This window comes from Pleurodeles waltl, chromosome 2_2 (genome assembly GCF_031143425.1).
Source record: "Pleurodeles waltl isolate 20211129_DDA chromosome 2_2, aPleWal1.hap1.20221129, whole genome shotgun sequence".
Taxonomy (NCBI): Eukaryota; Metazoa; Chordata; class Amphibia; order Caudata; family Salamandridae; genus Pleurodeles; species Pleurodeles waltl.
In genome coordinates this window covers 975,062,308-975,088,665 of record NC_090439.1, presented here as the reverse complement: position 1 = coordinate 975,088,665, position 26,358 = coordinate 975,062,308, and the positions used below count along the sequence as shown (strand labels likewise).

At 44.0% G+C, this 26,358-nt stretch overlaps 1 protein-coding gene across 1 annotated transcript in view; it reads left to right on the top strand.

Moving 5' to 3' along the window:
* DSCC1 (DNA replication and sister chromatid cohesion 1) overlaps positions 1-26,358 on the top strand; it is a 135,438-nt gene that overhangs the window by 69,778 nt on the left and 39,302 nt on the right. The window contains exons 4-5 of the mRNA XM_069220674.1: positions 6,306-6,396; positions 17,337-17,475. Of these exons, the coding sequence (XP_069076775.1) occupies positions 6,306-6,396; positions 17,337-17,475 (230 nt within the window). The remainder of the gene's footprint in view (positions 1-6,305; positions 6,397-17,336; positions 17,476-26,358) is intronic.

Genomic DNA, 26,358 nt, shown 5'->3' with positions numbered 1-26,358 from the left:
TTTAGGCAGGTCCTTCGTCCTATATACTGACCATGCCCCTCTCACCTGGCTTGCCTCTCACAAAGACTCTAACTCCAGAATATTGAGATGGTTCCTAGAACTGCAACCATTTACGTTCCAGGTACGTCACATTCCTGGTTCCCAACAGGGTCCCGCCGACTACCTCTTCCGGTTTCCTCCTTCATCCTCCTCGGTCCTCAAACAGTCCCGATCATGGGAAGGGGACTGTAGACGGGTCTCGGAGACCGCGTCTTCCTTACCCAGGATCCGCCATTATTCGGCAGGCTTCCTCGAGACGGCGTTGCGTTCCCCTGGCAACGAGGGGACGCCGTGCCGTAACAGCTGCATCGACTTCTGGGTTCCGGCCCGTGAGAAAAGGAAGGACGACGATGATCCTGGCGAGGAGAACGCCACAGAGAGAACGCCGATCGCGGGAGCAGCTACACCGGCAGCCACACCGAAGATGCAGGAGCCCGATACCAGAAGGGGTGAAGAGACGCTGGAAACGGCGAAAGGAGAGGCGCCGAGGACGCGAGAACCCCGCCACGACCCCGGAGGGTCGTGGCTTAGGAAGACCAGAGGGAGAGGAAACCTAAGGAAGAAAGAAGAAAATTAAGAAGAACAGAAAAACCCGAGACTTACCAGAGACAGTGAATATCCTGTGAATAGAAACAGAGAATAAAACTTAAAGCATAAAACTCATATACCACTTCTCCGACTCTGCTTGATCCGCTCGTATATCAGCATACCACAGATACATTGTCATATCCCCCAACCAGACCTCCAGCCACAGATAAGGGGAAACATGCTTGTTGTCTCGGGGGGGGGGCTCCCTGCTCCCTTCCCCAGGGCTCAGCACTTTGCTCAATTCTTTTTAAAAGTTACATGAGGCCAGTAATACCTTAAGATTGTCGTCTGAGTTTTTGCACTTTAGGAAAGTCTTGCAAACCTGGCATTTTCCCATTGTATCTGTAATGCACTCCCCTCCCCTCTTAATAGCAGCTACTTTGTCCAGACAGAGGCTATCTGATAGACTTCTAGCTGCAGATTCCTTTCAATTTTGCAGGCGTCAGACTGGATCCAGAAGATTGCTGCATAAGCAGTACTCCTGCCTGCGGTCAGGTGACTGTTCCGTTCTGCACGTCGTCGTTGGTGCCAGAAGTGACGTTGTGTTCACCTATATAGTCGCCACACAAGCGCATGGACATCAGTTCTTTCCTTTCTGCACCAGTTAGCGCTGATCCTGAGAAGAACTACCTCTCTGTCTCTTTCTGACAGTTTTTTTCGACATGTCTATTTTTTTTTTTTTTTTTTTTTAAAGAAGTTTATCAAGATGTTTTCTAGGAAGGTATGGTTTAAGACGTGTGGCCCCTGTCACTGTGCCATGTTGGTAACGGACCCGCACCTGGTGTGCTTATGGTGTCTGGAGCGTGAGCACAACTCTAAGTAATGCTTGGACTGCTGGGCCATGGTGCGGAAAGCTTTGAGGGAGTGGTGCTTGCAGCCTGACAATCAATGCCATTTCACGTGACTTCTAGGAGGGCTCAGTCCTGATCGAGAAGAAAGTTGTGGACCTGCTCCAGGTGCCCCAAGTCCTCTTCCTCTCACTCAAAGTCCTCAGGACACTCGGGGAAGAAGCACAAGAAATGAAAGGTCTTAGACTCGACTTCTTCTGGTCTGTCGGCCGATACGATGAGCTCAGTACATTAGAGTTCCAGGCACGGTTCCTCGGAGCCGCTGCCATGTTAGACTCCACTCCTCCCCCCGTTTCCGGGAGTGACCACAGCTCAAGTAAAAGACTTTTAAGAAGCCATGTGCAGTGTATTTGAGCTGCCAGACCCCTCTGATGTGCCTTTGGGCCCTGTGGGGGTCAGAGAGGGCCCCATCAGGTTCCACGCCGACAGCTCCAGCCTCAACTCTGATGGAGTCTTGTGGATCCAATCGCAGGTTACAATGCCAATGCTTCCTGCCCTGCTGGCCTCCACCAGTGTCCCCATCCCCATTCTGATCCCCGACGGATCTGAGTGGGCACGGCATCGCTCGACTCTGGTGCCGACAGGGCCACTTGGTCCTAAGTAGTTGCCTGAGCATTTTCTGAAGCAGACCGTTATGCGGGAAGAGTGTGAGGGTTTACAGGACCCTTTAGAATACCAGTTAGAGACACAAACTTAATTGGACTGGATAAGGAACAGGAAGCTGCCAAAGGACTGGACACCTCTCCAGATACTGGCTTGCTCTCTACACCTATTGTGGATATAGGAAGGAACATCTTACGCAATGGTGGTAAAGAGGGCCACAAACTTCCCTCTGTGGAAGTCAAAACTAAACTCTTGATGGAAGTACTTCAGCCTGGGGCTTCCTCATCCTCACCCCTATTGCCCTTCAATGTAGCACTGACTGATGTCCTGCTGGGAACTTGGTCCAAGCCCAGCACATCGGCTCCTGTGAACAGGACAATTGCCCGCCGCCATCGCCCTGCCCTGGGTGATCCTCGTTTCCTTACCCAACACCCCACCCCTGAGAGCCTGGTAGTCCAAGCCTCAAGTTCCCATGGCGCGTTCCCTGCAGCCCCCCCGGACAGGAAATCCAAAAGGCTGGAGACTTTGGGTAAGCAAATGTTTTCTTCTAGCAGCCTAGCATTGCGGTCAGTAAACACTGCATGACTTTTGGGCCATTGTTCCCATACCCCTGTGGGATACGGTTGCACAAGTGCTTCCACAGGTCCCGGAGGAGGCCCAGGCTGTCCTCTCCAAAGCAGGGAAAGATGAGAAGGATGAAGCAAAGGTCATCATCAGGTATGGTTTGGATGCGACTGACTGGCTGGGCAGAGCAATTTTGTGAACCGTGGCCTTGAGGCACCACACTTGGCTGAGAACATCCGGGTTTTCGGGGGATGTCCAGGCCAACCTAATGGACATGCCCTTCGATGGGACTCAGCTCTTCGGAGAGAAGGCAGAGACAGCCACAGCCACAGCCACAGCCACGTCCTTGGGCCTCTAAGTGACACCTCACCCCGTCTGCCTTTCGCCCCTTTTGTGGCTATTGAAGGGGAGTGCTACTGCGCCAGCCCTTTGCCAGCCACTATCCTGCGCAGGCTCCCCAAGCTGTGCAAGGTCAAGGACACAGTGCATCTGACCCTGTGGGTCGTCCGCCACTAACCCCCCAACAGTGTCTGAGCCCTAACAGCCTGGTTCTGCAAGACCATGGGTGCCCAGTAGGAGGGAGAATCCAGCATTACCTTCTCCACTGCCAGTCCATTACATCGGACAAATGGGTATTGTATAATTTCTGGAGGGGGGCTACTCTCTCCCTTTCCAATCTTCCCCCCTCCTATACTGCCAGCACAAAAACAGGCGGCAGAGGATCATCTGTCTTTGCTCCGAGAGGAAGTTACAGTTCTCTTATCCAAGGGAGCTACAGAGAGGGTTCTGTTTTCTGAAGTAGGCAGTAGTTGTTATTACCAGTATTTTCGATTCTCAGACAGAACAAGGGGATTTGCCCTATTCCAGACCTCCGAATCATCAATCTCTTCCTCAAAATGGAGGAATTCAGGATGCTTACTTTGGCTCAGGTCTTGTCTGCCCTAGACGAAGGAAAATGGCTGATAGTGCTGGACTTGCAGGATGCGTATTTCCAAATCACCATCTTGCCTGCCCACAGACGTTACCTGCGTTTTACGGTAAGCTACAAGCACTTTCAATTCACCCTGCTACCTTTTGGCCTTTCCAGCACCTCTTGGGTGTTCTCCAAGGTAATGGCGGTCGCTGCAGCTCATCTGCAGAAATTAGGGATATCAGTCTACCCTTATCTTGATGATTGGCTGTTGAAGGCGGGCTAGGACCTGCAGTGGTGGCTGACAATTGTGTCAACGGCAGACTCCTCTCCCTTCCTCAACCAGATCTGACAGTGGTTACAGATGCGTCACACCTGGGATGGGGCGGTTCTTTGGGAGAGGTGGAGATCAGAGGATTCTGGTCTCTGGTGGAATCCGGACTCCACATCAACTTACGGGAGGTACGTGCAACCCGGCTAGCATTGAAGGCATTTCTTCTCACTCTCAAGGGGAAGTTAGTGCAGTTGTTCATGGGCAACACCACCGCTATGTGGTACTGCAACAAGCAGGGCGGGGTAGAGGCGTGGACCCTTCCTCAAGAGGCCCTGCATCTGGACATGGCTGAGACAGCAAGGCATGACCCTGGTGGTTTAACACCTGGCAGGTTCTCTGAATGCCAGGGCAGCCAAACTCAGAGGTCGATGTCTAGTGGATCACACATGGCGACCCATTCAGAGGTGGCACAAGGAGTCTTTCTACGGTGGGGAGAGCCTTGGTTAGATCTGTTTGCCTCCGAAGAGATTGTGCAATATCAGCATTTTTGTGCATTGAAGTTTCCAAGGCTGCTATGGTTCGGAGACCCTCCTGCCCAGAGTTCTCAAGAAGATCAGAAATGACCAGGCCCAAGTCATTCTTGTGGCTCCAGACAGGGCATGGAGAGTCTGGTATACCTAGCTTCTGAAAATGAGCATCAATCCTCCGATCAAGCTGCCCCTTCGGGAGGATCTTGTCACAGCAGCAGGGGAAGGTCCTCCACTGAACCTGTTAACTCCCCACCTTCTTGTGTGGATCTGGAGCAGTGACAGTTGATAGCTTTTGACCTTCCTCCTGAAGTCTGTAATGTTATTCTGGCAGCCAAGCATCCCTCCACCAAAATGGTGTATGCCTGCTGATGGTAAAAATATGTAAAATACTATACAGAGCCCTCTTTCTGCCTCTCCTTCTGATAGTCTTCTCTTCATTCTAAGCCTTGCCTAGGAGGGCTCTGCTGTGTGCACTCTTCAGGGTTATCCCTCTGCTCTGTCCGCGTTCCTGTGGCTGCCTGATCAACCGTCTTTATTTAACTCCCTTATTGTATATAGGTTTCTCAAAGGGCTTGAACATATGTTCTCCCCTTCGTTCTTAATCATGCTTCAGTGAGACTTAAATCTGGTTCTCACTTACCTCATGTGTGCTCCCTTTGAGCCGAAGCACAATTATCCCCTTCGGCTGCTTACTATCAAGACGGCCTTCCTAGTGGCAATAACATCTGCCCAGAGGGTGAGTGAGCTGCAGACTTTATCATCCAAGCCTCCTTTACTCTCTGTATTCCCAGACGTAGTGGTGCCTCGCACCAGGGCCTCTTTCCTGCCGAAAGTAGTAACTTGATTTAATTTGGGACACCCTACCCACCTTTTATGCTAAAGAAGAGGAGCGACTCCACCGTCTGGACCCAACAATTGTGTTATCATTTTACCTTGACTACACAAAAGAGTTCTGGGTGGATGACTTTTCGTGGGCTAGTCGGTTCTAATAAAAAAAAAAAAAAAGGTCGTGCAGTACAGAAACAAACCATTTTGCACTGGGTCATCCTCTATCAAGATCTGCTACGCCCTGGCAAAAAAGCAGCCTCCCGATGACCTGCGAGCCCATTCCACCAGAATACAACCACAGCATTGGCTTGTGGAGCCCTGGTCGTGGATTTCAACCAAGCAGCAACGAGGGTGTCTCTGCACACATTTGCAAAACACTTCTGCCTGGACAGTCAGGTCCACAGGGATAAGCATTTCATCCATTCGGTCTTACAGGACCTCTTACAACAGAATAATTGTCCACAGCCCACCACCAGGATGGTATGGCTTAGGTATCTATTCAAAGGTAAGGAATCTGCAGCTAGAAGTCTCTATCAAATGAACAAGCTACTTACCTTCGGTGACGCATTACCTGGTACAATAGACAATAGTAGAGACAATATCTAGCTGCTGATTCCTTGCAGAACCACCCATGCCTCCTTGCTTTGCAGTCAGATTTCTTGGGTTCGGATTACCCCTTTTTCATGGCCCTATTTTGGACACATATTTGTCAGTTCACTTCGTGGCTGTGCACTTCTGGCGTGGAAAGTCGTGAATAGTAACTGACTACCATGCGCCTGGGTGGCGACTATCTAGGTGACCATGAAGTAATTTCTGGCGCACTATGTGGAACTGAATGAAGCCACCCAACAGCGTGCAGGAGTACTGCTCATGCAGAAATCGTCCGGATCCAGTCTGATGTCTGGAAAATTCAAAGGTAAGGAATCTGCTTGTCTTTACCAGATAATGTGTTACCGAAGGTAAGTAACTTCAGCGCCAGAATACCTGTATGGTGACAGTGAGCTTATAAATGTTATAAACATAAATAAATAAGCTCGTTTTTTTCTTGAATGTTAGTGCATATGTTTATTTTCATATATTTACTTTTTGTTCACCAATGCATTATTTTCTTTTATATACAGTACACTACTGAAGATCTGCTAAATCACATTCAAGCCAGTGAACAAGAGCTAATGGACCAATTGCAAGTTATACATGCCTGTAAAATTGAAGGTATGAAGCCATGCAAAAGAAATGAGATAGATGTTGAGCTGGTTCTTTAGACGTGGAGAGCTTTTGCTGATACTTCACTTTCTGTGTTTATTGAAGTCAAGAGGTCCCGTTTCTACAAATACTATTATTGCTACTTATATCTTCTGCATAAATATGCGCTGCACGCTGGAGATAAATAATTGTACATTAAAGAAGAACATTCTTACCTGTGCCACCTGTATTTATCTCATCATTTGTTTGCTTTGGTAAGAGTGTCTCTCCTAATTAGGTGTAGCTGTGCATTTGCCTGAAAGGCAAAAGGTCTTTAAGTTCCTGTTTTTCTTTACCAGTAATACAGCATCTAGATACTACATTATGTTGCAGTGACATTCATAGCAAGAGAACAGTACTGTCAATTCATCAAAATGGCATGGGTAGCGGAATTGACATTGTGCCTTCTCTGACTAGGGAGGCAAGACATGGGAACTTAAGAAAGACATGGCTCCTCAAGACCCTGTCACTTAATGTGATCAGTGAGCCAGCGGTATTGAGGGTCTGTGTTAGACAAAGGCAGAGGTGAGCTGCTATCCCTCATAGACTCTAGTCTTGTTTAATATAATTCAAAAATGTCCTTGTGTAAATGTTGCTAAGAAGGTAAAACTAAACATTTGTTGTATGTTGGGAGAATCCCATTGACATATTCTGGCAACCATGATCATAGCAATAATGGACAAAAAAGTGCTTTTGAAGCCTCCTGCCCCCACCAGTTAGACTTTCATCAACCCTCGTAGCTGTGTATCAAGTCTGTAGATTTGCAAAGCAGGGAATTCAAACAAGCCTTGCCTGTCCACCTCTGAACATAGTCCAATTGACCAATATAGAATCTAACGCAGATCCAGAAACTCATCAGGGTACATTTATTTATATATATATGTATGGTAATCCCTTCTTGGTTCTGAGATGTCAAAGATTTAATTATTCTTCATTTTATACTGAATGTAGCCAAATTAGATGCAAGCCAATTAAACTGATTATTATAAAGTCATTTACACAAATAAATATTACTAATGTGCATACCTGGAGGCACCTAAAGTTCTGTTAAAAGTTAACAAGAAGCTGAATTTGAATTTCTGTTGACAAGGTTGCAAACCACACTGTTTAATCCCATTGTACCGCTCCATAAAGTCGGCAGTGGTGAACACACCCTTTTTCAGTTTCCTATTCAAAACAAATTTGCAGGGCACTGAACTGACTAGTGCAATGTCCCCAAAAATCCAAAATCCTTCTTGAGCAGCTAAAACTCAGGTTTTGTTCACAAGGAAAACATTTGAAGTATCTTTTTCAATTTCTGTAATTGTAGCTCATTCAAGGCTTACGTTTTTAACATAAAATAATATGTACTGGTGTCTTTGATATAATGAATTTTAAATCTGTATTGCGTACTTTGTTCTCATTCTATTTTTAATCATTCATATTTAACATACTGTATAATTTTAACATGATTTTTCTATTCCCGGATTCTATATGTATTAGAGTGATTTTAAGTAATCATCAAACTTGGATTGGATTGGAAGATGGCATTTGTTGAGCTCCTTCCTTTCTCTTTTTCATTTTTTTTTCAATACGGTTAACTTATATTTGTCTTTCGTGTGTGCAAGCAAAATAAAATTCATCATGAAATAGAAAGCTTTCACAATATATCTTCTCTGGTAATTTCATGTTACTCCAGGAATGAGCAGGAATCACAGGTTACAGATTATAAATGGTATTATCACGCCATGAAGACCTTATTCCTGGTGGCCCCCTCTCCCTGACTTTATAGGTCTGATTCAGCTTCTTCATCATAAAGATGCCACGGATCATATTGAGGAATAATAGTGTACGTTGTTCCTGTTCGAGGTTTTTGAAAGCCTTGCAGCTAACAAAACTTTTGACTTTGGTCTCGCCTTCACAATCTTTCCTGCAGGATTAATCAATGATTTTTCAGGCTTACCAAGACTTTGCTAAAAAGGCATAGGGCATGCCTTATAGTTTCAGACAGTCCTCAGAGTAGAGGCTCAGATTGTATCAACTGATTGTATGCACTGGGCGAGAGTGAGGCTCTTTTAGATGCTCCCATGCTTTTTCCTGATAGGTTGTGTAGCCCTTGTTTTTTGGCTTGGCTAAGGATGGGTTAGTTTCACCAGTCTTCGATTTGTGAGTAGGTTCTGCTTGGTGACCTTAGTCCCCTCGGATTCTATGCTCTCTCTTTGTAGTTCTTTCATCTGCTCTAGCTATTGCTGATTGAGTTGGTGTTTAGTTCTATTACAAGGCTTCATGTTTTCTATTCAGGCTTCTCTAGAAGAGGCACAACTCTGACATCCTATGACCACCTGTGAAACTCACTTCAAGCGTGGTGTCTCAAAAGTTGCATCCTTTGTTCCTGGTGCTGTATTGTATGGAGGGTTTGATACAGACTTGTGTAATCTCACTTTTGATAAAACCTCCAGTGAAACACTTCCTTCTCGCTGATTCATAGAATTCATCTTTTTTTCTGCATCCTTTATATTGCATTTACCCATTTGTCTCTGCATCTCTTCCTACGGACTATATGTCAAACCCCCTTCTCTATACTGTTTACAGGACAGGTTTTGTTGATTTGCGGAAATGTTAGCTGAGCAAAACTGCCACAACAGGACTTCAATTATGAAACTGGCGAACTCTGGCGACAAGTGTTATTCAGTGAGTGGATTACATTGGAAGTGTTGCAGCAGCTCTCTTGAGAAGCATCAGTCTTTCTTGCTATCTGCTCAAGTCTCTTGGTTTCCTTTAACAAGTGAAAAATAAATGTTCTTACTTCTACAATGCTTCATTTGTTACCAGTGATTACCTCATTATCTTGGTGTTGGAGGTCCCTGTTGACCGTTACCTCTTGGCTTACTAAATATGGACACTCCAGCATATTTTCCATCCAGTAAATGTGACAAAGAATCACATTATTGGAATATTTTCAAGGCTAACAGGTCTGTGTTTAAGAGACCAATATCATTCCAGACCTCACTGTTGGCAGAACTGAAAGAACATGTAGTGTCGGTAAAATTAACTTCACAAAGATCAATTCCAAATCTGCCTCCTCTGTTAATTCTTAGCTTATTTTTGAGCTTTTTCGTTTGCCATTTGTTGTGAATCCTAATGTTTTTTTAGTGTTTTCCAAGCCAATAACACATGGCCCACTTTTTCATCTCAAAATCCCAAGAAAGGGCTGGGTAAATGAATGTGGTTTTCTGAGCCTACTACTGGTCTAAATCAGTTGATCAATCATGGATTTGTAAAGGGTGGCTAATCACCCATAAGGTCTCAAGGCGCTGAATGAAGGTGTGCTGCTCAGTCAAAGATCCAGGTCTTGAGGTCCTTCCTGAACTGCTTCAGAGATGCAGTCTGCCTGAGCTTGAGGGTCAGGGTGTTCCGTGTCCAAGCTGCTAAGTAGTAGAAGAATCTTCCGCCTGCTGTACTTTTCCGGATTTTGGGGACAGCTGTAAGACGAGGTGGGAGGAATGGAGACATCTGTTGTGTACGTAGAAGTTGAGGCGGTGGTTGAGGTATGCTGGTCCTATGTTGTGCAGTGCTATGAAGGTGTGGATCAGAAGTTTGTATGTGATATGCTTGTTGACTGGGAGCCAGTGTAGGTCTCTGAGGGGGGAGGAGATTCTGCTGTGTCAGGGATGTCCAGGATGAGTCTGGCTGCTGCATTCTGGACTCTTTGTGATCTTGATTGAAGTTTCTTGGTAATGCTGGAATTGAGTCCATTGCCGTAGTCCAATTTGCTGGTGATGAGTGCGTGGGTGACTGTCTTCCTTGTTTCGGGGGGAGTCCATTAGAAAATCTTCCGTAGGAGACGGAGGGCGTGGAAGAGTGATGAGGAGACCGCATTAACTTGGCTGGTCATCGACAGAGAGGAGTCCAGGATGATGCCCAGGTTGTGTGCATGATTGGTGGGGGCGTTACCCAGAAAGGTGCGCCACCAGGAGTTGTTCCAGGCAAAAGGGGTGGAGCTGATCACAAGGCTCTATGTCTTGTTCGACTTGAGCTTGAGGCAGCTGGCCTCCATCCAGGCAGCGACTGCTCTCATCCCTTTGTGGAAATTCCTGTTGGCTTGTGCAGAGTCCTCAAACAGGGAGAGAATCAGTAAGGTGTCGTCGGCGTAGGAGACTATGTTTAGCTCATGTTGCTTGGTGATCTTAGCGAGCGGGGCCATGTAGACGATGAAAAGCATTGGGCTGAGTGAGGATCCTTGGGACACTCTGCAGCGAGTGTCTTTAGGTTAGTAGTCTGACCCTCTGTGTTCTTCCAGTGAGGAAGGACCTGATCCAGTTCAGGGCGTTGTCTCGGATTCTGGCGTCATGTAGTCTGTCGCAAAGGGTGGAGTGGGAGACGGTGTCAAATGCAGCGGAGAGGTCAAGGAAGATGAGTGTGGCGGTGCCTCTGCTGTCCAGTATGATGCATATGTCGTCGGTGGCTGCTAAGAATACGTTTTCTGTGCTGTGGTTGCTTCTGAATCTGGACTGGGAAGAGTCTAGGATACGGTGTGTCTCAAGGAACTCTGTGAGTTGCTGGTTGAAAGTTTTCTCCATTACCTTGGCTGGGAAAGGAAGCAGAGAGATAGGTCTGTAGTTTTTTAGCTCCCTAGGGTCAGCAGTAGATTTCTTGAGTAGCGGGCTGATCTCGGCATGTTTCCAGTCTGAGGGGAATTGGGGCGGTCTTGAAGGATAGGTTGATGGTTCGGCAGCTCCGGTGCTATGGAGGTGCTTGCCAAGTTGAGGATGTAATGAGGGCATGGATCTGAGGGTGCTCCAGAGTGGATGGAGTTCAGTATCTGGTGGGGTGCTAGGTCCATGGTGGTGAACGGTGCTGGTGGGCTTTGGTTCCTGAAGCCTTCGTAGATGTCCTGGATCTTACGGTGAAGGAAGGTGGCCAGGTTGTTGCAGAGGTCTTGGGAGGGAGGTAGGGAGGGATGGATGAGGTGTCTGCCCCGGGGTTCGTGAACTATTTGACAATGGCTAAGAGCTCTTTGCTGTTGTAAGTGCTGGTGTTGAGGCTTGCTTGAAAGGCAGCTTTTTTGGCGTCTCTGATGTTCTGGTGGTGCATGGTGACTACATTTTTGTAGGCTGTGCAGCCTTCAGTGGATTTGCTAAGCCTCCATTTACATTTCAGTCATTAGCAGATGTGCTTGGATTCTTGGAAGTCTGGTGTAAACCACTTAGGGAGTTTTATTCTGACGATTCCCTGCTGATTTCCTTAGCGGGGGCTACGTTGTCGGCGCAGTCTGAGAGCCAGCTGTGTAGGTTTCTTGCTGCTTTATTAGAGTCTGTTGCATCCGGTGGGAGGGAGTGGTTGAGAGCATTGGTGACCTGTGCTTCTGTGACTGTGCCCCACCGTCTGCCAGGGGGAGTGGGTGTGGTGTTCTTTGTGTAGGTAAAGTGGATGCACTTGTGGTCGGTCCAGTGGTCTTCGGAGGTGTGGGAGATGGTGATGTTGTCCCCTGCTGAAAAGACAGAGTTGAAAATGTGTCTGGCTCTGTGGGTGGGGACGTTGACGAGTTGTTTGCGGCCAAGAGTTGTGACGGTGTCCAGGAGGTTTGAGGCGTTGGGGTCATCAAGGGTATCAAGGTGAAATTTGAGGTCGCTGTGTAGGATGTAGTCGAAGGAGATGAGAGCTTGGGAGGCGATGAGGTCGGCGATGTCTTCGCAGAACTGGGGTCAGGGTCCGGGTGGCCTATAGATGAGGGTGCCATGCAGGGAGGTGTTTGGGTTGGTCTGGATCTGGAATTGTAGGTGTTCATGCATTGACTGAGACTGCGACTCGATGGTGGTAGTCAAGCTGAGGTTGTTCTTGTAGATTATGGCAATGCTTCCTCCAGGCCGGTCGGCTCTGTCCTTGTGGATTATTTTCTAGTTGTCCAGGATGGCCATGGCGATGTCTGGGGCAGCAGTGGGGGTGATCCGAGTCTTCATGAAAAAGGCGATGTCCAAGGCTGTTGAGTCAAGGAGGTCCCAGACTTCTACCACATATTTGACGAGGGAGCGTGTGCTGAGGAGTATTCTCTTGAGGTGGCTGTCTGTGCTTGATGCAGGATAATGGGGTGGTCCTTGAAGGGTGCTGGAGCAGGCGTGGCAAAAAAAAAAAGGTTCCTGGGTGTTCCTGGGGTCAGCTTGATGGTAGGTTGATGATCTTCCCGGGTTGAGGGCGCGTAGAGGGCTGGCATCGAACCGACGGATGGGGCGAAAACCAGGGTATGTGGCACTGGGTGCGGTACAAGACAGGCTTGCCTTTGGCACGCAAGTGGCGCATCCGCAAACACATGGGGAACAGGGTCAAGACTGATTTGCATATGGCTGGGTCCAAACTGGAATGGCATGGGCAGCAAAAAAACGATGGATTAAACCCAGATCTGTGACTGGGGGTGAATGTTTGACAATGTTCAGCATTCCGTCCATCACTTGTTGTTTTTGCATCCGCTGCAGCCGCCATTAAGAAGGGGAGGGGGGCCCAGTCAGCTGGGAGGCAGGAGGGTGGGAAAAGCGCTATGCGGAGAGGAGGGGGATGTAGCAGCGGCACGTGGAGAACGCAGGAGGGAGAAGAGGGAAAAAAAGAGAAGACAGAAAAAAGAAACAAAACTAAAAGAGAAGAAAGTCAGAAGTAAAAGGCACGAGTAAAGAGAGAGAGAGAGGACACTTACTTGCAGATGGTCACTAGGCCACCAGGGATGAGGCGCAGGCAGGAGCCTGTGGTGGAGGAGGGCCTCTAACTGAGAGTCAGGCAGGCTCTCAGTTTGTCCAAAGCAGAGGCAGCAGCAGCAGCAGCAGTAGCAGCTGGAGGAGCTGCACTTGGACGGCAACAGGCACTGACCAGGAGGTCAGAAAAGTCACCCTCTCACAGCGCTGCAATCAGCATTAAGAAGCAAAGTGAGGTAGTGGGTCCGGTCAGCTTGGGGGGGGGAAGCGCTTCCTAGGGGGAGAGGGGCGGGCAGCAGCGGCACGGGGACAACTGAGGGAGAAGAGGGGGAAAAAAGAAAAGAGGCAGAAAAATAAAAAACAAAGCAAAAAGGAGAAACGCAGAAGAAAAAGGAGGGGGAGTAAAGAGAGACAGAGGATACTTACGTGCAGATGGCCACTAGGTCACCAGGGATGAGGCACAGGCAGGAGACTGGGTGGAGGAGGGCCTCGAACTGAGAGTCAGGCAGGCTTTCAGTTCGTCCAAAGCAGAGGCAGCTGTAGCAGCAGGAGAGGCTGCACTAGGAGGGCAACAGACACTGACCAGGAGGTCAGAGGAGTCACCCTCTCACAGCGCTGCGGCCACCATCAAGAAGAGGAGGGAGGTGGGGGGTCCGGTCAGCTGGGAGGCGGGAGGGTAGGAAAATCGCTTTGTGGGAGGAGAGAGGGCGGGGCAGCAGCGGTGCGGTGAGAACGCAGGAGGAAGAAGAGAGAAAAGATGCAGAAAAATAAAAACAAAGTAAAAAAAGAAGAAAGGCAGAAGTTAGAGGCAGGAGTAAAGAGAGACAGAGGATACTTACTTGCAGATGGCCATTAGGCCACCAGGAATGAGGCACAGGCAGGAGCCTGCGGGTGGAGGAGGGCCTTGAACTGGGAGTCAGGCAGGTTTTCAGTTTGTCCGAAGCAGAGGCAGCAGCAGGAGGAGCTGCACAGGGAGGGCAACAGACACTGATCAGGAGGTCAGAGGAGTCGCCAAGATAATGGGGGTGGAGGGGAGGAGGAGTCCGCTCAGGAATTAATGTGCATGCTGTTAGCTATGGTTTTTTTTGAGAAAGCAAACTCTTCTTCTGTATAAAGAAGCAGCTGATGCTGTAAAGAAATCTGCAGGGTACCTCAATTAATTTGCCTTTGTGGTTCACACAATGAATTACGTTTATTTGACATTATTGGGCCATGTGTATGGGAATCTTGTGTTTATTTGAAAGTAAAGAGGCAGCTAATAATTGCTTTTTGCCACGCATGTAGGCCTGTGTTTATTTGAAATCACTGGAGGACCTATGCTCCTTCCTTCGTTCACTGTTTCAGTGCATTTCTGTTTAAAAAAAACCAAAAAAAAAACTAGCCAGCTCTACCATTAAATGCAATATGTCGCCATAGTTTGTACAGGTGACTTTGCCCTATGTCAGACCTTGTATCAGCACTGCAGGTTCCAAGCTTCCTTTTCACATTGGGGCAGTAGGAATGAGATTTGAACTTGGTGGTTGAGGGGTCCCTTTGGTGCCATGTAGTGCGGCAACAAATTATTACAGCAATCTGATTATGTAAGAGCTCTGATTATGCCAGTGCTGATACTCTAGTAGGGGTTGAATACTAGCAATTTCAAGCCCTACTATATTAATTTCCTTATTTTGCCACCTTCCCGCAGATCTACATACTGGGGCTGGAGGAAGAAGTAAGCACTAGTTCCAGGGTTGGAATGCCTTTGAGTCTGTGCAAACCAACTAACTTGCATGTTTTAAGGATTTTCACCAGCTCTTTCCTAATATTTTCCCATACTGAGAAAGGCTGGAAATTTCCTTTGGACAAGGGAAGAAGTAGACGTTCTTTTCAGGGTTTGGGGGGGGGGGGCAAGTGGTTGGAGGGAAAGTGAACTTGTAAATGCTTGACAGATTGTTGCATAAGCAAATCTACACATGCATGTTTGCTTGTGCTAAAATACAGTTCACAAATATTTTCTAGGAGTACAATTTCCTGGTCTACTTCTGTAAAGTCTTATGAATTTATGAAAGCCACTAATGCAAAGACATACACCAAGGGTGTGCTTTTATGACTTTACTTAAGAAGTAGGCCGCCAGTTAGGGCTAGCTTTAACGAAGACAGTTTGTTTTTGTTAAAAATCTATTTCTCTCTATCAGTCTATCGACTGGCTTTTTTTAGGCCAAAATTGTTTTTTTGCTTGTTGTTACAATGGTTAGGGCTGGCAGCTTCCACAACAATAAATTGTTACAAAAGACATGTCCAAACAAGACATGCATTGACAAAAACCAAAAGACTGACCACCAATATCGGAGCGGTTGGCTTTGCCAGTGCTTGTTTGCTTGTTTGCTTCATGTGTCCCATAATCTTGTTTAAAATGGTTTCACTGATTTTCAATTATGAATATACTTTCTAAATACTAGCATGCATCAACACAGTTTACTAAATGATACTTCAAAGAAATAGTACATAACATTTCCCTGTAATTTAGCAAAACTTTTTTTCCTGAACATTTTATTTTGAAAGCAAAGAATCATCAATCTTGCTTATAAGCTTCTGCAAACATTTGCATCTAATCAGAGAGCATTCTGGGAGTATTATACGTAACTCATTGATCTTACAACGTTTATTTAGAGTGCCCACCATAATAATAAAGGCTTTGCATTAATGAACCATAAATACAAGTTCAAACAGTATTAACATGGACACAAATACTACCTCGAGGGCCGACAGTTACCTTGCCTATAAGCTAGGCTGTCTTGACACCTGAGCTTTCAGAAAGGAAAGCTTAGTACTACTGCCGTGAGTGAGTGGGACAAAGTTTTGGTTGCCGTAATTCTGGCACTGCTTAGAATTCAGCTGTGAATGTAATGACCATTTCATAGCAACATGCATTTGACAGTGAGGTGTATCCATATTGGTTGATTTAAGCTCCCAAACAGGACTAGAAGTAGATTCCAGGGACTTTACGAGTGGTCGAAAGTGCCCAGTTTGTGGCTTACGATGTCCTGAGTGGGTCATAGTGGGAGCATTCATCAGAGAAAATTGCTTAGAGGTAGAGGCTGCACTTATTTTAAGTTTCAAATCTAGAGGGCAGTCAATAAAAGTGCAGCAAAATCTGTTGTTTTCTAGTTGCTACTAAAAATGAAATGTTCAGTTTGGTAGTGTTTTGTCAATCGATTATAATCGATTTTCTCTGAAAACCAGAAATCCTACTTGTTTTGTTTTCACACCTTCGAAAGAACTCTTTCAAAGTGGAACACTGGATATCCGTCAAGAATGAAAGATTTGTCAAATGTTGCTATAATAGTATAGATACGTTTCTGTTGTTTGTGTGCACCTTGTGTGGGATCTGCTTTACATACCGCTGTTGCACATCACGTGTCTTTAAGATCTACTGGATCAAAATGACAACACTAACAGTTCTTCTTCATTATTACTTTCAATCTTCTTACTTATCCTCTTCTTTTACCTACCTTTGTCATTCATGCCATCTAATTCCCTTTTTTGAGCACCTAGAAATAATTTTCCTCTCTATTTTCTCACCTTTCTTCCTCAGAGTTTTCATTCTTATACTGTGAGGCCAGTTCTCAGATTGGTCCAAGTATAATAAAAAAATAGTAATTTTGGCCACTTTATCGTAGCTCAGATAGAACTCTCTCATTGTGCTATTATTTATGTAAGTTAATACCTATATACACTTAGTTTTTCTTTAGTCATTTGTTAGGCTACAACCAGTTCAGTCATTGGTTTAAGTACGATTTAATTATGCATTAGTTGTGCAAATGTGTTTTTAGATGTGAACCTGTGGCTGATTGAAGAAGGGGTAACTTCTATACTCAGAGTTAATTGGCACGGGCACTTGATGCCAGCACTAACATCCCTTCTCACACTCTTTTTCCCAGCGGGACCCTAGGGTATGTAAAATAATTATTTATTTTGTTTACTTGTGTATTTATCTGTGTTTTATTTACTGGCTTCTGAGTACACATCAGCAACGGAGTCAGGACATGACTTGCACACCTTATTTATACATTTAATTCACACCCAGTCACACATTTGGACGCATATCAAAGCTTCCTTGGCGACTAGGCCCGTAACAGCTCAAAACATGGTAAAATATAGCCATAGAAAAAAATCCCAAATTAATTCCATATCTTTATTTTGTACTAGTATTCTTAAATTAACTTACTAGTGTAAAGAAAGATGTTAAATGGAAATTAATTTTCTTGGCAGGATGCTGGAGAATTCTTGAATTTGATTATGAGATGAAACTTCTGAATCATATCACACAGCTGGTAGATTCCGAGTCTTGGTCGTACAGCAGAGTACCGTTGGATGTGTGTCTACAGGAACTTCAAACTCTGGAGCCTAAGTGAGTAATTGTGTGGTTTTTTTTTTGTATTTAATGAAGGAGCGTAGGTGAAATAAATCAAGAAGTAGGAATTGGAAAGGAAGGGACTAGGAACACTCCTAGCATTCCGTTTAACCCCCTCTCCTGGTTCGTGTCAGGGAACAAGAGGGGACAAGAGGGTGGGCAGAGCTGGATTTCTACTCTAGCCCTCTGTACCACCTTCCTCCTTTCTCATAAACAGAAAATAGTGGCTCAAGATGGTGGACATGTCTATGGATCAGCTGTGACAATAATATCTGACCTTAGGCCCCTCTTGTATCCTTGCCAACCAGCTCGATCCTTGGCTCAACAAGGGATAAGTTAGGGAATCCTCTTAGGTCCTCCCGAAAAGCGTGTGCTATTAATAGGGACTTGGTGTGTATAGTAATGAGATGACCCAGAATTGAGTACCAGGCCCCCACATTCAGAAGTTTACCGGTACCCAGAAAGGATGGGGCACAGGCAGACTCCTCACAGCACCAGGATTGAATTGTCCCCCATTGCTGGGACAAACAAATTGGGTGACAGCCCAGTGAGATCCAAAAAGAAGTTGTGTGTGTGTGTTTGTGTGTGTGTGTGTATGTGTATATATATATATACATACATACATACACACGTCATGGGTGTGTCGTGGTGAGATCTTTTATGATTGATATAAATATATAATTTCTATGGCATGTGTAGCTGCAGATACACATGCTATGCACAGGTCCTGCCATCTAGTGTTGGGCTTGGAGTGTTACAAGTTGTTTTCCTTGAAGAAGTCTTTTCGAGTCACGGGACCGAGTGACTCCTCCTCTTCGGCTCCATTGCACCTGGGCATCGACTCCATCTTAGATTGTTTTCTTTCCGCCATCAGGTTCGCACGTTTTTCTTTTCACTCCAGTTGTTCAAGTCGGAAAAATATTACAAACTCTCTACATTCATCAGTATTGTTTTCGATCAAGTACCATCTATCATCAACACCTCAGTACTGGCGAATACAGATCTCTACTTGCCCTTCGGGGCACCCGCGCCCAACTTTGGCCTGGTCGGCCCGACCAAAAGTATTGTCGAAGCCTCATGGACCGGACCCCATTTAGATTCTGCCCTCGGTGCCACGCCAAGTATCCCTACACGGACCAACATCTGGTTTGTAACCTGTGCTTATCTCCGGATCACCGAGAGGATACTTGCAAGGCCTGTAGATACTTCCACTCGAAAAAGACTCTAAGAGACCGAAGAGCACGAAGGTTAGAGATGGCGTCCAGAAGCACCGAACGCCTCGACGCAGAAGAGGAGGAGATGATCCACACCTCTGCCTCCGTTCGGGGGTCTGATTCCGAACACAAGTCCGACATCGGCCGACCAATAACAGCGGGCCAGCACATGAGTACGCTTGCCCAGACCCAATCCAAGCCCAAATACAAGGCCTCGGGGACGCCACTGCCAGAAGGCCATGGCTCCACCTGTAAGAAAACTACCGGTGACCAAGCAACATGTTTGGCACCGAGAAAGGCCACACCAACAACAAAGCCTTCAGACTGGAGCCGAGGCACAGGCTCTGAAATGATAAGGCACCGACCCATCGAGTTGAAGCCCCAAAAGTCACTCTCGGAGCCGAGGCCAAAAAGTACTTCAGGCCCTTCGATCCCGAAGAAGCCGGCTTCGGAGCCGAATAAGTACACATACACTCTGGTGGATTCACCCTTTTGTTAGAGTCTCTGAAATACTGGATTTTTCAAAATGGTAAGCGGGCGGATGTAACAATGCAGGTGATTTGTATCAGAATGGCGCATTTGTCACACGAGAAGAGGCTGAGACCTTCTTTGACACAGACCAGGGCCAATTCCTACAATACGCCAGCCTATCGCAAACGGCTCAGGAGATTTGGACCTCCTTCCCTGTGGCACCCACTGAATCCCACCTCATGACGGCTATTAAAGACCCAGGATGTGACCGTTGGCTAATTTCTAAAACGTATAAGGCCCTAAAGAGAGATGGACAGATTAATATTAACGGGACAAGGGCTATGTGGGAGGCAGACCTGGGATCTCCGCCTAAAGATGGGGAGTGGAATAGGGCCTTCTCATTATTGCGGGAAGGGACTAGCAATGCCAGATGTAAACTGATACATTTTTACTACTTGCGCAGAGTATACCTGACACCGCAGCTCCTACATAGACTGTTACCGTCACGTTCTGATGGCTGTGGCCGATGTGGCGCAACCCCCACCAATTTCAAACATGTTGCATGGATATGTAACTGTATTATACCTTTTTGGCACCAAATCGTGCGAACACTGAGAGAGGTGACAGCTGTGAAACTACAGGTAACAATGAAGCACTGCTTGCTGGGCCTCCTCCCACTCCCAAAAAAGGGCGCAAAATGGCGTCCTGATTTTGCACAGCTGAGGTTTGTTTTGGCTAAGAGGTGCATTGCGATCCGATGGGTGAATCCGGCCCCTCTGGTACTGGAGCACCCCTGTTCTCCATAGGCGCCTGTGTGTTTTGGGCACCTCTGTGACCTCTGCACCTGACCGGCCCTGGGCTGCTGGTGTGGTAACTTTGGGGTTGCCTTGAACCCTCAATGGTGGGCTGCCTATGCCCGGGAACTGAGACTTGTAAGTGTCTTACCTCACAATCTAACCAATACTTACCTCCCCCAGGAACTGTTGATTTTTGCACTGTGTCTACTTTTAAAATAGCTTATTGCCATTTCAACAAAAACTGTATATGTTATTGCTCTAATTCAAAGTTCCTAACTTACCTATGTGGAGTACCTTGCATTTTATGTATTTACTTCAAATCTTGAACTTGTGGTTCTAAAAATAAATTAAGAAAATATATTTTTCTATATATAAAAACTATTGGCCTGGAGTGAAGTCTTTGAGTGTGTGTTCCTCATTCATTGCCTGTGTGTGTAAAACAAGCCTACTGATAAGCCTACTGCTCAACCACACTACCACAAAATAGAGCATTAGAATTATCTAATTTTGCCACTATCTTACCTCTAAGGGGAACCCTTGGACTCTGTGCACACTATTTCTTACTTTGAAATAGTATTTACAGAGCCAACATCCTACAGTTGGCCAACATTGAAATGGTCTGCAGTGAAATGGTTTCCCATGAGAAAATGCTTAAAAATAAATGGCATGACAATTAAATGTAGGCAAGCAACTGGTTATTTCTCAGTTTCACTTGCTTCCTTCGGTTCTTCAAGCTCATCTGACTGCTTCATAGGTCCTGTTTCTTTTTAACCCTCTGTTCAGTTATCATTTAGCTTGTCTGCTGTTGAAGACATGTGCCAGAAATATGTAACTCAATCTAGGTCCTACTCTAAAACGGAAATTACAGCTGAAACTGTTGATAATATAAGCATTTGAAAGTATAATTCAGCATTATTTGGCGTAATCATTTAGGTGCATCTAACAGCAAGTGTAGATTAAGATCATAAAATAACAGTAATGGTTATCAAGTAAGCAGTGACTAATGGTGCATAAAACTGGAACACTTCTTATATGATGACAGTGAGGATAGACATTGCTATTGATGCCTTTTAATTTACTCTTTTAATAAAGTGAAAGATCCGACCTGCTGTAAAGACAGTTGTGGACCAGGGACAAGAGCAGGAAGAGAGGCAGAGGGAATAGAATGATGGAATATAGATGGGACCAACAGTAAGGAGTAAGATCATAATGTTGCACTTGCTTACTCAATACTGGTTTGTAGCTAATAGTCTCATTTTGAGAGGGCCTGTGGAAATCATATTTTAAATTAGCAGATGTTTATCATAGAGATAGAGGCTTAGATAAGATGATAAACTTGTCTATGCATCCCACATTGCCCTTGCCTTATTGGTAGAATTTTTGAGCTGATGGGTCAAAAGAGTTCCACACGTTCTTTATGTATAGTGAAATGTGGTAATTCAAAAGAGGTCTAGTGTACCACTTTCTCAGCTAAGTAACCCTATTCCACAAGGTATATACAGATAATTGACTTTCTCTTTTACCAAGTTTATGTAAGTATTTTTGTTCTTTTCAGTTTCATAACGTCTAAGAAGGGTCGATGTTTGTTGTTCATTTGTGGCTTGCTTTGTACGGTTGACACTACAAGTCTTAATGTAATCTTTTTCCCTGGAATTTAAAACATCTCATTTTAGTATTGTACTAGAAGGTCTTTACTAAATTAACTCTAGTTGTCATATATTCCAAATCCCCTTTCTCGCGATTACAGTGCAAACATAAGGGCTCTAGATTCAAGCTTAAGGAGTGCATTCTTGGGCGGAACTCATGTGACTTTGTGGGGCGGCTAAAATCTTTGAGTAATGCTTCTGTTATTTTGTAACAGAAATTAGAAGACCAAAGTGATTTGCAGTTAAAATTAGCATATTTAATCCATTATTCTTATCCTACAAGGAAGCCCAATTGTCCTCTAGAAGACATAAATAATCAATAGGGTACATATGCACTTTTTTCATATAAAGCAGGCATGCCACATCACCTTGCTTATACGTATGTATGGCCATTTGCAAGTGATCTGTGGAATCCACAAGCTTTACATCTTTTGCTCCGCAGCCTTGAATTTTAAAAACATTATAAAAGTATATTTGTATTAACAAAGATTTTACCTGAAATTGATTAGATATTCATCAATCAGTATTGTTTACAATTTGGTTTATTAGGGTTATTCCATAATTGTGCATGCTGTCCAGTGGTGATTCCCATTAAATTTGTATTGTTCCGAACTGGCATTAAGGGTGAGTGTTTGAAATTTTGATTCTACAATGTCTGTCTGACATTAGGAGTGCTGCTACAGTATATTTTAAGATATAATTGATTGTAATTTTAGAAGCACAGGATACTTCTGCTTCAGTCCAAAGATGGTGGTCAGAAGCAGTCCTATCAGTAGTAACATTGAATAGCACATTCATAACTTGCTTAGCTAGGTATAGTTTTAATAGTGAAAAAAATTCAGGGAATTGGTCCCTCTTCTATCTTTGGGTAAATACATTCTGAAATGAGTTTCTTCTGAAGAAAAAAACAGACATCCTCATTGGGGCCATTTGTAGTTGGTAGTAGATTACAGTGGTCAGTTTTGTATGATTTAATCTTTTCTCCTCACCTGCAAAGATAAATATTTGGGAGACCAATTATTGGTCAAGTCATTTATTATACATAAGTGGGCCAATTCACATACTCTATTTTGTAGTAAATGCCACACCACTCCTGTAAGACCTCCACCTCTCCTATCTTTTCTGTAATGACAAATCCACCACGATGAAGGAGATCACCTGCACAGGTAAATATACATTTTGATAGTAAATGTGGGAGAGACCAGGGATAGTAGTGGAAAAATTGTGAGTCATTTCCACTAAACAGGAAGAGTTTAGGGACTCTTAAGGACAGTGTGTAAAGGATGTGCTAATACAAAACACACAGCCCCAAAAGAGTGAGAAAATTGCAATTATACTACAGCGTATAAAGTGTCAAATTAGGCTTAAAACTATTCCAGCTTAGTCTTTGAGTAAGTCACACACCGCCATTGACAATGTTAAAAAAAAAATTACATTTGATTTTCTTTAAAAAAAATAAAAACATTTTTTTAAAACATTTAATCATTTTTTTTAAATTAAATATATAACTTCTAACCAATTTTACTAAACATTATATAAAAATATTAGTTAGGGTGAGTAGTGTTTTCAAATTGTTTACAAATTAATATTTATAAAGGTAATACATTTAAATGGTTTTAATACATATTTAATTTGAGTTAATGTGGTGTACAACTTCATTATTTTCATGTTAATAATAAATGTTAATTTACATTTATTATATACATTAAAGTATTTTACATTTGCTTATTTTTTAACATCATAAACTATTAAATTTCCTAATACTCTCCCATTGGGAGATCTCCACCCTGGTGGCAGAGATCTCCACCAACAGATCAAACGGTATTATTCGTAACTATAAACTTGTAAATTCTGCTGTTCAAGGCTCCATCCTGCCATTTGAGGTAAGTCTACAAGTATGTGTAAATCTCAGCTAAAAATGGTGAATAGCGAAAAGGTAGAGAGCTACTTGAGGTGCAGGAATAAATATATGGGTAAGCAAATATACACATTTATTTACTTTTCAAGTATATTTAGTTTTGTGAACCGGCCCATGATCGTTGTTATTACTGTCACTTGCTGTCTGGAACCCCCGCTTAATCGAAAGTAAGATGTCCTGTCATTGGTTCCCACAAAAGGCACAGGAATCTTTTACAATTGAAATGTTGCCTTTAGGACCAAGGGTGTATGTATTTAAAAGACATTTTTGAAAAGACCCAAGATACTGCATCAAAGACTTTTTTTGCATGCAGTGACTATTGTTGTTAATATATATGAATCGTTTGCAAAGTCAGAATTATGACTAAAGAGTTTAGTGTTCTTGCTTTTTAAGAATGCTATTTGAGCTGATTGTATCAGTTTGTGCTCCATTAACCTATTCCACATTCACAAGCCATCTAGTGTTTGTGTTCAGATATGTATCTTGCAATAAATAGTTGTAGTTTTGAATTTCAGCCAAGACAGTCAGGATGACTCACTTTAACATTGCCCGCATGCTCAAAGTGTTGACTTAGATTTTTTTTTTCTGCTGGTGAATTCAAATATTGATTAGTGACATTGGTCTGTATAGTTTGATGGGCATATAGAGTCCTTACATGTTTTGTGTAAAATGCTTCTAGGCCAGTGGTTTTTAAACTGTGGTCCGGGGCCCCGTGGAGGTCTGTGAAACATACTCAGGGGGTCCGCAACTGCTAAGAAAATTAAATAATATTACCAAATTAATAAAATGTATATAAATAAGGAAGCAAAATGCTCTGTAAATGTGAATTAATTTGTAATTTAAAGCTCGAACTTTCCCATTTTTAAAAAAACATTTGTTAGTAAATTTAATAAAATATTTCACCATTCATGCATTTGTTTGATTAATGCTTATTTCTGCATTTTTGCGGTTTTGGGGTTGAAATACTCAAAAATCCTTGGACCGGGGTCCCCGGCTTTCAGTAATGACTCAATGATTAAGTGGGGATCCACAGAAGTCAAAAGGTTAAGAACCACTGACAAGGCTGTACCTGTTACACCATCTGAAACATCAAGGTGATGAAATTAACTATGCTAACACTTGGGCAAGGCATTCTTTTGGAAAGTTTTATAGCATAATGATCTTGGACCACTGGGTTCATTTTTTGTTTTTATGATAGTTTGATATATCTAATTTGTCAAGATATTTATGACCATCTTTTTTTTGTAATATGTCTTTATTGAATTATGTGCCTGCATTCCAGGCTGTGGCATACAGTTGGATCATTGTGAACTATAAACCTCAATAACAACTTAGAGATATTTATGAACATCCTCTAAATGTGTGCCACCCAATTCACTGAAAATCTTCATAATTTCCTCTTCTTTTGTGGCGTGATTGTTCTTTGTCTTAATAGCAGCTATATTGTTTCCTGTCTTTTTGTGTAATAGTTTGGAAACCGTTTACCTGGTTTATCCTTATGACATAGTCAGTCAGCTCCAAATTATTCCTGCTTTTTGTTCCTTCATATGTTACTATATTTATTTTTTATAGCTTCCAATGTATTAGGTATTGCCGGATAGTTTTTTCCTATGGCCTCTTTTGATTTATGCCCTCTTTATTTTAGCCTGATGATCTTTATTGTTCGTAGCAACAATCCCTCTCAATATGCCCTTCACAATTGCTTTTGGCATCCCAAAGGCATATCTCCACTTTGAGGAAGGGGAATATCCTCCACCCTAAACGTTTTCTCTTACACCACTTCAGGTCTCTTCACCACCATGCTTATTGTTCCTTGTTCATGGCCTGTCAGTGGCTACCTTGTTTCACTGTGGTGCTGTCACATATGGGAAGATTCTTGTAAAAACATGCAATGTTCCCTTTTTCTGTCCTTTTTATTCTATCAGGGTAGGTCCCTTCTCGGTTTTGATTGTTTTTTGGGTTTGTGGATGATGCTTCACATTCAAATATAGTACCCCCAATCTTTTAACATACCTAGTAGACCATGTGCTCTGATTGTCAAACAGCATTACCTGGTAGGTTCAGAAATACCGGACGCATGACTGAGTAGAACCAGTGGTGAGGTAGGCTAAATAGTGTGATTTTTGACTCACTGAGATGAAGGAGCCTACTTTTGAAACTGAAGAGTACATGGTGTGAGCACCAAAAGGATGAGTGAGGGGTTCTTTCTGAAGGGAGCAATATCAAAGAAGTGCAGAATTGTCAAATCTTACCATGTGCCTTTCATGAAGTAGTGCCAATTTCCTGTGGCAGTCTATGAAAGAAACAATCATCATTTTTTAGCACTGTGTAGTTTCTCAGCCATGCTTGTTCTTTGATTTCTTGTTTTGCATAACCTTACCCCTGGTTTGTTGAAACCCTCTAAATGGTCTAATGGTCCATCACATTGAAAGGAACTGTGCTAAAGCCAGCAGTTTTGGCACAGTGATTGCCTGCATCATCCATCCTTTCTTTGTCCTCAATAGTTCACACCATGCTAGAAATATAAATATGAGGCTGCTAGTCCAACCCTCTAGTATCTCGCCACCAGCTCTCTCTTGCCCTTTCATGTCTAGGAGGCCAGGTCACCTTTCATCCTCCTTATTGTATTTCTGTTCAGATCCAGATGTATTTTCTTTTTAAATTAATTGTCATAGAGCTTTTTCAAACTGACTAAGTCAGTATGATTTTGGTGTCTCCTGGATCAAATGAAACAGTTTTGACAGGATTCCTTTATGAGTCTTCATATCACAGAGAGGGTATTTAAGTCATTTGTTAATACCCACTATCATTGTGCCCAGTGGAGAAATGTTTCA